Genomic DNA, 11,585 nt, shown 5'->3' on the forward strand with positions numbered 1-11,585 from the left:
GTCACAAAGATCATCAACACCATTAGAATTGTCAGTAATTGAATGTGATGGTAGCTTGCAAAGCTGAAAAATAAAGAAGAATAGACAACACCACAAGTTGGATGATCTCTGCAATATTCTTTGGTGAATCATCAAAAAATTCACAAAAACATTTCTGATTTGTAGGGTATCACATACAAAATATGAAAACCAACATATGCTTCTCTTTGTATTTATTCTTCTTGCATTGTACTTTGAGTATAAACCATCTATCCTTCAAACAAGGACAAAACTAAAAATGCCACTAATAGGGATCTCTAATAGTGACTGCCTATGTCCTATTTTTTCCCTTCATAATGCATAAACATATCCCTTAATACATGTCTTTCAATTTTTGATATACACGAATACACTTAAATTTTGTATAAAATTAAATAAAATAGACAAGCATTCTATTAATACATGTCTTTCAATTTTTGATACACGAATACACTTAATTTTTGTATAAAATTAAATAAAATAGACAAGTATTCTATGTAACATAGTAAACGTAAAATATCACATAAAATATATGTGTCTATTTGTTTAACAAAAATTTTGTATAAAATTAAATAAAATAGACAAGCATTCTATGTAATATAATAGACGTAAAATATCACATAAAATATATGTCTATTTATTTAACAATATATAAATTTAAGTGTTTATTTATGCAATAAAAATTAAAAAATAGTTGAAAATTAATTTTTTTTATACTCAAGATTCAAGGTTCAAATCTGAAATCTCAGTTCATGATTAAGGACGAAAAAATCATATCAAATCTTATCTCTTCTAAATGCAAAATAAAAGAAAATCAAAAAACCAAAATCCCAACAACAAAACAAACAAAAAAAGGATACGACTCTTATTTAATTTTTTTGAAAAAAAATATATATGTAAAATAAAAAAATAAAATTAAAAAAAGTAACAAGTATGAAAATTAGCTAGAAGAAGGTGGGTAGTGGCCGGAACTAGTACAAAAAGGTGGAGGAAAATTGGAGCTGGTGCTGCTGGTATTGCCTTGATTTTGATGAGTTTGTGGCTGAAAGAAGCGTGATTGTTGAGCAGAGTAAAACAGGGGATATGCAGGGGAAGAAGTGGAAGAAGCTGCTGAGGTTGCTAATGAGGAAGATGAAGAAGAAGGAAATGTATGTGAATGCAACACTCCCAATGATGAAGCTAATAACATTTGTTCTAACAAAGATGAAGATTGTTGTTGTCCACGGAAATCTATTGGATTTTGAAGTAATTGTGAGTATCCCCAATAATCTCTAGCCATTTCTGAACTCTGAAAAAACTGCTGTTGCTGCTGCTGATGTTGAGGTTGATCATAAAATTGAAGAAATGGTGACGGTGACGGTGACGGTGATGGTGATGGAGTTGCAGACATTAATTGGAATCGCGAAGCTGTTGGTGCTGTTGCTGATGAGGAAGAGGTTGAAATGGCTAATCTTGTTGTGGGTTGTTGTTGTTGTTGTGGTGGTAATAATCTGACGTTTTCAGGGAAATTGAGTTTAGCTCTGTTTCCTCTGAATCTAAGAGCGGCTTCATCATAAGCTCTAGCGGCTGCTTCTGCTGTATCAAATGTGCCTAACCAAACTCTTGCTGCTTTGTGTGGATCTCTTATCTCTGCTGCCCATTTTCCCCATGGCCTTTGTCTTACTCCTCTGTATCTCCTCTTCCTTTCCCCTGTTTCTTCACCTGGTTGCGCTGGTGTCTCCGCTGCACTCGTTGCAGCGGTGGTCGTTTGTGCTGCTGCCTGGCTTGTAGCTTCTTCTGGGAGAAGCAATTAGAAAATGATATTGAATCAAAATTGAGTTTAACAAAGTCAAAATAAATCAATACAAAATTTTTAATCCACTGTTTACATCTTCCAAGAAGATGCGACAATACAAAAGAACTAAAGAAAGAAAATAGGACGGAAATCCAGAACAAGAAGCCGAACTGGGAAAACAAGAAATAGAAAATAAGAGAAAAAAATTATGAAAATTTTGGTAAGATTAAGAAAGGAGAGAAGATTAAAATTAACTGCATAAAAAAGAATGAAAAGTATTTAAGAGCAGAGTATTTAATTAGTTGAAAGTATTAATACGAACCAGGTTTAACAGAGGAAGATGATTCTCCACTTCTAAATTCTCCAAAACCTCCATAACCCCTTTGAGCTTGTTCTCCAGTAACACTTTCTTCTTGATCACGTCTTCTTTTCTGTCCAGCCCATGATCCTGAACTCGAAGAAGACGGCGAATTCGGCGAATAAATAGTCCCCGAACCACCACCACCGCCACCACCAAACGACGTCGTAACACCGCTAATTTCCGGCCTGTAACTCCACTCTTCCTGTCTCCGACCGGAAACGACGTGTGTTAACGCCGTCACCATTGCTGACATATCCCTAGACTGACTGTACCCTGTATACATCGGATTTGCATATGTCGGCATCAGATACTCTGTTTCTTGCTGTATTTGTTGCTGTAACATTTCTTCGAACGATTGTGATTGTTCATGCGTCTGAGGAATTCCTTCAGTGGTTGTAGTTTCTGAATCACCTGCTGTCGACGGAACTCTGTCATACTCGCCGGAATCTCCTGGGTTCGCCACCTTTAATAAGCACATGTACGACTGATACAACACCCCAAATTTTCAAGAAAACAAGAAATATGGACACCCTTTTCACCTTTTCATTGAAAAAGAAGAAGAAAAACACTTTATAATGAATCCAAAATCACCGACTTTGAAAATCTTTGTGAATTGATAGGTTAATTAATTGGTTTGTTGATCTATTAAGTACTCAATTCATCAGCTATATCTGAAGATTTGGAGCAACTGTATGTATGTATACCTAAGAGAAGATCTTCAATCGGACAAAAATTTCCCTTTCCAACTGACAATACAGAAGACGGGGGGTTTATAAGGAGGAGGAAAATTTATACTTGAACAGCCGTCAATGCTACAGTTTGATAGTATCTAAATTTGGAGCTACTTTCTTCTTATAGATTTGCACAAAATTTAATGTTAATCACTTCCCACTTTAATTTTTCTTTTTTCATCTATGTGCTCTTTCAATTTCATTTTACTTACGCTTTGTTCGGTGATGATGCTTAGGTTTTGTTTCGTAATATATTAGATTATATTATATCGTATTGTGCTGTTTTAATGGATATATTATATTATCTTTGTTATTATAAAATGTTATCTATTTTTTTTATTTTTTTTTTACCCCCCATTTTGGAGGATTTATAGTGTTTCCACACTTCCCCTCCAATGTGATTCGAACCCAGGACCTACCGGTCGTGGGTGGAGGTGCTTAACCAACTGAGCAAGCCTCACTTGTCAAATGTTATCTATTAACAATTTGAAAGTAGGGCACGGAATAGAAATACTATGAAAATATAAAGTAAATAATGAAATACAATTATTGAATAATAAATAAAGACAAAATGAGAAAAAAATATTAAGGTAAGGACGTGATCACATTAAATCGATCGTTACACAAAATAGAATTTTTCATCGTTATCTATCAATAAATTTAAATAATACGATATAATAAAATTTAATATCAAATAAATATTATATTTAAACTAACAATACAATACAATGGATAACAACCATTCAAATAAGGTGTTAGTCTCTCTACTAAAAGAATAGATCATTCATTCTGCTTATTCATTTTAGCAAATTAAGCAGCTTTTTATTTTTTTTCTTTATTATTTCTAATATTAAATAATTATTAGTACTGGTTAAATTTAAATTTTAAAATATTATCAATAAAATTAATTTAGTTAAATATACTTCTAATTGAAGTTTTTTTAAGAGAATGTATCAGGTCAACAGAGATCAAGTAATATAAAATAGAAGAATTATTCCTTTTTAAATTGGTTAAAATAGAATTAAAGAAAGAAAAAAATTATTTTGAATTATGTGTTTCAAAACTAAAAATATGAAAATATATTAAAATATTCTTTAATTATTCAAATATATCAAGAGTAAAATTAAAATTAAAGAATTATCAAAATAGATAAAAATTCTTTTTTGAAATGGGCTAAACATATAACTTAGAACAGAAGAAATGATAAATAAGAACATGCTTATTTTATATGTCTTGGATAAGAAGTTTTATGAAGTGGATGAGAGTTTTGAATTTTATGAAAATATTAATAATATATTAAAATGTTTTTTTAGAATTGTTGAAATTTTTGTGTAGTTATTCTTCATTTAATGATGTTCTTGACTATTTATATTTTTTAATAGATTGATTTAAAAATAATTAAAAGAATAATAATGGAGGGAAAATAATTAAATAAGGAAAAAATATATTTTTTTAAAAAACGTTTTGATGCTTGCCCAAAAAGAAAAACATGGAGTAGGCGAGCATGAAGTTATGTTCACATAGTTTGACTGATAATTAATGGTGAAATTATATGAATCTTTGGATTTGTCGGTTTATAGAAAGAGAAAGGATAAGGAGTTCATCTTCGACTTGACTTCTTTTGCTTTTCATTTTTGGGTGCTTCTTACCCAATCTTAATTTGGTTCATTGAATTCCTTTTATACTAACGTGCGTTTCGCCCCAAATAGTTTTTGAGAATTATTAAAATAAATTAAGAATTAATATTTGATTATATAATTTATTATTATTTGATAAACATTTTAAATTTTTAAGTTTTAAAAAAAATTAGAATTTGGGTCATGTTCTAATATTTGAAAAATTTTAAAAATTTGAAAATTATCCCAAATACTACTAAATAATATCTCTATCTATTAATAATAGAATAGTTTGTTGCTTTCTCCTTCGGAAAAAAAAATTGAGTGACAGGATTTTTTTTTTAATGCGATTAATGTATTGCTCTTGCCCATAGTGTTATTTTGTTGCTGTTGATTGTTGTTAATTATGTTATAAGTTTTTTTTAACGAAACATGTCAATTATAAAATGATAATACAAACTTATGGGTATAAAATAATATTTTTTGAAACATTCAAATATTTTTTAGAAAATTTATGGTCAAATATATGATGAAATTTCACCAAAACTTCATTCAAAAATAACTTATGTTGTTAATTGTGTTATAAGTTTTTTTTAACGAAACATGATAATTATAAAATAATAATACAAACTTATGGTATTTTTAAAACTTATTGGTATAAAATAATATTTTTTGAAACAGTCAAATATTTTTGAGAAATTTTATGATCAAAGATATGATGAAATTTCACTAAAACTTCATTAAAAATAATTAGAAAATTGAGATCAAACACTAACTAAATCCTTCAAATTAATATTCGTAATTCCTTATTTATGCATATACATAATTTTGAAACGAAAATAAACATATATAGTTCACCGACATGTAGGGGTCGTTTGGTGTGTTGGACTACTCTGTATAGACTTGAGATGAAAATTTAGTTGATGTTGGCAATGGAATTTTGGAGCGTGATTTTAAATCAGTGTTTGTTGAAATTTTCAAAAAGTAGAATATAAATTTTTAAACTGTGATTTAATTTTTATTTTTTTTAGATATAAAGTTTGATTTATAAGTTTATATTTATGAGAAGAATTTCATAATTTTAAATTTTACAAAAAAAAATATATATTCGATATGAAGAGATTATTTGTATTCTCTTCCGAACAGCGGATTTCCTCTTTCTATTAAGAAATTCTAAAGAAAAAGTCCCTCGGACGAGGAAAGAAGGGGCTTTTGATCGAGATGGGTAGAAGAAGCACAATTTCATTATGGAACTTTCTCCCCCCAGCACTCGAAATCTCATTAATAGATGTGAATCCTTGAGAGAATAGCAAGATGAAGTTTCTGTGATCATTCTATGACATTTTCTATTTAATCTCAATATCGATAGATAAATCTCGATAAGAAAGAGCTTTCTCCTGGGAATAAGAAGAAGTCCTCTCTTTTTCTCAGAGGTAACTAAATCGTTAAATCGTTTGAGAGAGAATCAATAAGAAGCAAGCTATTTTGCTTCACTTTCTTCTTTACAAATAAAAACTTGAAGATTTAGTTACGATTAGAAATCAACTTTCTATCTTCATCCATGGATCCTTTATTCATACTTATTCAATTGGAAGTATTGATCCAATTCAAAAATTATGTTTCGCAATTTCATAATCCAATTTTTCAATGTCTAAGTGACCTTTGGATACAAATCACGAGAATGTGTATTTGTTCTCGAATCTGTCATTGAGAGGAAAAGGATTTAATCCTTTTAAGAAATAAAGTTTTTGATCGGAATACGAAAACCAAAGGACCCTTTAACTATTTAAGGGATAATAGAACGTAGTAATTGAGATGCCTTCAATTCAGACAAGAGATGACGCACGCTTCACAAGGACGCTTGGAAATGGCGTACTTATTGCACCTGGCACTAAGAACAGAACTTGAGTTCTTAGAGCGTACCTGCCCCCATGGTTGGATGCGGGTATGGTTGAAGGCGCTCTTGTCTCACGTTCGGATAGTTTCCGATATGTCCAACTCCCTCCTGTCCATGCTCGAACTGCCTATGTGATATGATTTTATCAAAGAATATGTAGTTACTAGTTACTACTGTATTGTTCATTTGTTCAGCCAGCGCATTGATGTAAACTTGTAATGTATTTGAAATTTGTAATAATATGTAATCATATATATATATATATATATATAAGTATATATATATATATGTGATTTATAAATTCGTGTGGCCCTTAAAATATTTCGATACTCTATTTATGATCAATGATTTATTTAATTTGTAAGATTGAATAAGAGTTGTGATTTATAAATTCGTGTGGCCCTTAAAATATTTCGATACTCTATTTATGATCAATGATTTATTTAATTTGTAAGATTGAATAAGAGTTGTGAAACTTTTAATAATTTTTACAAATTATGAAATTTTATTTTATAAGAATTAAATACAATTTAAGAAATTCAAATTGCATTTTCAAATAAAATTTTAACTTCAAATTAACTTGATTTTAAATCATGATTTGATTTCATGTCTATAGTATTGTCTTATCCTTTTTTGGTTTCTAATCTTAAGATAATTTATATGAGAACTAGTGGTTAATAGAGGAATAAGTTATTCCTGTGGGAGGATGAAATAATAGTATCAAAATCAATTATCTAAAAAAAATAACAAAAATATTCTTAATGTCCCTCAATCCCTTTTAATAGGATATCGTGACTAGTATTTTATAAACAAAAAACTTCTTTCTAAAAAGTTATATAATATAATAATACATATTATTTTTAATATAACAAACTAAATACTCAAAATAAAAATTAGTATCAAAATAATCAATCATTAACATAACTTATTTCACAAGACCATAACTTATTTTCAAGTCAAACAACCCAAAACCGCATAAGCGGATTGAACTAGAAACTTTATACTTTTGGGAATTGTGTTCTAAATATAAAATTTATTGATTTTTTTTTGTTTTTTTGGTGAAAATATGAATTGAACTCAATAATTATAGTTTCCCTAGTCCCTAAGTCATTAATAATTAGCATTGTTAGCTTTGACTTCAGCTTTGGGTCAAAGTTTATATTGTTAAACAATTGAATAATTATTAGGTTTGCAAAAATTACAAATTGAATATTTTTATAGTTGGCAATAAAGCAAAAGATAATAATCTCCAGTCAAATCAAATAATGATAATTATTCAAATGCTTGATTCTTTAATTTGTATTTTGGAAGAACAAACACTTTTGAGGAAGAAATTGAAGCTATATCTCACAATTTCAGGAAAAAGACAAAACAAATTAAAAGGATATATATATTGTTAGAAGATTATATATATATATGTTAATGATGTAGACGTTGAGAATAATATTTCTTCACGGTTATCCAATCTTCAGATTTGTTGGATAAAAATTAGATCTTTCAGATTTGTTCCTCTACTTGTTTTGGTATAATATATAGTGACTTAAATTTCACACTAAAATTCAATAGCAAATCCATATTTTCGAGGATTAGAATTTAGAGGCATCTTTTTTCTTTTTTGGATTTTCTACGATTTATAATAAGAGTGATGTAACACAAAAATCTACCTTTTTTGTACGATTTTGGGAAAAAGATAAGATTTTTCTCACACCTAATGATTGAATGATAGCTTCTAATGTAAATCTTGTATTCATAAGGTAAAATTTATTGCTCTGCCTCAATTTTAGTATCTTAATTTTATTCTGCATGAAATTTTAAAAAATAAAATAAAATTTTAAAAATTTGATTTTAAATCAAAGATATGTATAATATGTTGAAATATTTTTTAAATTTTGTGATTATAAATATGTTGAATATTAAGATAAAAAATTACTAATTTTAATGAATTTCATAAGAATAGTTGCATCAAATTCACTATCATGACACGATATTGGGTCTTATGTTTCTACTCATTATATTATTAACTTTGGAAATATAATATATGCTGAAGGATTTTGAAGAATCAAAGGTTAGTTAATGAATATTTGAGGATTTATAATATTACTTATACATGAGAAATGAATCACTTCTTAGTAGTAACTTCTAGATCGGATAATTTGAATAGCTCGGTTAGTTAACTATATGAATTTTTATTTTGTTGATGAGAGTTTTTCTTGCCTCCAATTTATTATTAAAAGAAATGAACAGAAGCTTCTAGGTCACCTTCTTTCTGAAAAGTTCATGTTCATAAACGAATTTGTACCATATCTGTGCTGTGGGATTGTTTAATTAAGTTGGTTGACTAATCTTTATTGGTAGGAAAATACCTTACGGTAATAACCACCTTTTGTATAAGAAAAAGAAGAAAAAAAAAGGATTGTTACATTGTTGATAGTGATTAAAAGATTGAGTCGCTACCCTCTTATATGATATTGAATAATCATTTACCTAATGAATTAAATTTTAACTTTTAAGTTAAACATAATATTCATTTTCTTCATATAGTACTGGGGTTTGTCGTGTTTTTATGTTATCTAAAGTTAAATCTCATGTAATGTTAAATACATTTAAATTGAAAAGCTTATATGTACATGTAATTGGCGAACCAACTGACTATCAAGGGCAACTGATCAAAAGCTAAGTAACTATTATTGATAGAGATTTAAATTTTAATATTCTTTTTGGTTGAGATTGTATTAGTGAATAAATAACGTTGAATTTCTTCTCTCATTTAAATAAATACTACTTTAAATTTTGCATAGAGGATGATTTCAAACTCTGTTATAGATCAAAGTAACATGATCGTTGAGCCATCTTTGTTGATTGTTTAATATGTTTAATCAGACAAATAACATGTTATCTTTTTTACATGATTTCAAACAATTCCCACATTAAAGTATTAGTTTATACTTGGAATCTTATTCAAAGTACTCTCTTCATCGAAATTCGATAAAATTTCATGCATGGCATAATATAATTTTATTAGTATATAATTTTGCACGAACATAGCACGAAACATCCTCAATTCATAATTGTTTTATAATACTTTCTTCATATTTGTAATTTTGTAATATTGTTTGGGGTTGGGTCAAAGCACGTCTCTTGCATAAAATTTGATTTTTTTTTTCTTAAAGCAATTTCAAATTGAACACGTCCACAAGACGAATGTTCTTCGTCATATTAATTTTAGCTAAAAATAAAAACTAGTTTGGAGAAACTAGTTAGTTACTTTAATATTTAGTCTAACTTAGTTCACTTTTAAGCCAATTTTAGTTGAAGTTGAACTAGTCTATATCTCTTTTTAAAAAGTTAAATTTAGGAATTGGATTAACTCAAAAATCCATTCAATAGATAAAGCGATAAGGACGATAATTTAATGTCAACGTGGACTGTGGTCAACGCCACACGTGGCCTTAGTAGGTAAACTTAGGTGGGTTCCAAACTATGTCGTTTTATACGTTAGGTAGGACCAAATATAGCCCACTCTTCCTTAATTAATTCCCTTTTCACACCCATTATAAAATCAAGAAAATAAATTAAAGTGTAATTTAGGTAAATCTCATACTTCTTCAATTTTATTTTAGTTGTCATTATAAGATTTTATATAATTTTAAAAAAATATTAATTAAGAGTATTATTTAACTGGTAAAATTATTGTCATGTGACTAGAAGATCACGAGTTCAAGTCTGAAAACAACATATGACAGAATTGCAAGGTAAGACTGCGTACAATAGACCCTTGTAGCCGGGCCCTTTCCCGAACCCTGCGCATAGCGAGAGCTTTAGTTCACCGGATTGCCCTATTGATAGTATTATTTGACTAATATATCCCTTATTAATTCTTTGATCTTTATCTATTTATGTATCTCTTAATACTATAATAATTATGCTAAGGGTAAAGTTGAAAAAATATAATTAATTCTCTCTTAATTGTTTAAATTGACAATTATTTTGAGATAATTATTTTTAGTATATATGACAACTAATTTGGGACGGAAGAAGTAGTTTTAAGAGTTAATTATATTATTTCTCTATTCTTTTTAATATTATAATTTATTTATTTTTTATGAATTTCGAATACATCACTGGACTTTCGGATACATCAGTAGACATCCGGATACATAAGGGAGAGATATATTGGAGAAGGAAAGAATGTATCAGAGAGGGAAGAGATATATCCGAGAAGAGGATAGAGATATATCAGCAATAAGGAGTGATGTATCCAGGGGATTTTAATTTTTTTTTAATGGTAAGAAAATTTAGAGATTATGACAAAATAAGAGTGTATTTACGTAATTTTTCCTAAATTATATACCCTTTGTGTTAATTTTTGTGATACTGACTATGTCAAAAATAGTTTTTACTGATAATAAATATGCACATTAAAAGAGTATTAAAGCGACAATAGTTAATTGTCATTGGATCCAGTATTATTATAAGCTTTAAAAACATTTACAAAGGTGTTAAACATTTACAAAGAGTGTTAATTGAAATTAAAAATATCTATATTTAGCGGTAATTAATTTTTTATCGTTAATTAATTATCGCTAAAGATCATTTTTGATAAGTTGAGTGTGTTTGGTAAGAAAGAGATTTTCTTACTTATTTATTGATATTTGGTAAGTAAGTAAGAAAATATTATTTCAAGAAAATTTATATGTTAACTATCAAAACACCGTGAAGAAGACACGAGATGGAGGGTGATGTTCACGTGGTAGGATGGTCAAGAGTGGGTTGGAAATTTAGTAGGTGAGGAGGAGACAATAAACTTATAATGTCATTTTTATAACTTATTTTTAAAAAAATTAAAAAACATTTTCTAGAATATTTTCCTCCAAACTAAACATACCCAAAACTTAAGCTTATTTTTTTAAAAACAATTATAGCCTAAAATAAATCTTAAATATTTGTATAGTGATAAACTATGTCATTTAATAAAACTAAAATTTTAAAATTAAATTGAGACAAATAAAAAAAAATGCTGGATCGAGAATGGAGCACTACAGTATGTAAAAGGAATTAAATGGTTGGCGAATTAAAGTAGCAGCAATATTATTTCCTCCATGCATCAATTTACAAAATTATAAAGATTCTGAAACTTTTTGTATTTTCAAAATTATACTTCAAAGACGTGAATATTAATGCAAAAGCC

General features: G+C 28.3%; 1 protein-coding gene across 1 annotated transcript; it reads right to left on the reverse strand.

The window, feature by feature from the left end:
* Nucleotides 1-748: 748 nt before the first annotated feature.
* LOC129904380 (ethylene-responsive transcription factor ABR1-like) lies at nt 749-3,050 on the reverse strand. Its single transcript, XM_055979947.1, has 2 exons — nt 2,115-3,050; nt 749-1,794 (listed from the first exon to the last, which is right to left on the reverse strand). Exons 1-2 carry the CDS (start codon nt 2,629-2,631, stop codon nt 959-961), a joined length of 1,353 nt encoding a protein of 450 aa, XP_055835922.1. The 5' UTR covers nt 2,632-3,050; the 3' UTR covers nt 749-958.
* Between the last annotated feature and the right edge of the window lie 8,535 nt (nt 3,051-11,585).

The sequence above is a fragment of the Solanum dulcamara genome, chromosome 9 (genome assembly GCF_947179165.1).
Source record: "Solanum dulcamara chromosome 9, daSolDulc1.2, whole genome shotgun sequence".
Lineage (NCBI taxonomy): Eukaryota > Viridiplantae > Streptophyta > Magnoliopsida > Solanales > Solanaceae > Solanum > Solanum dulcamara.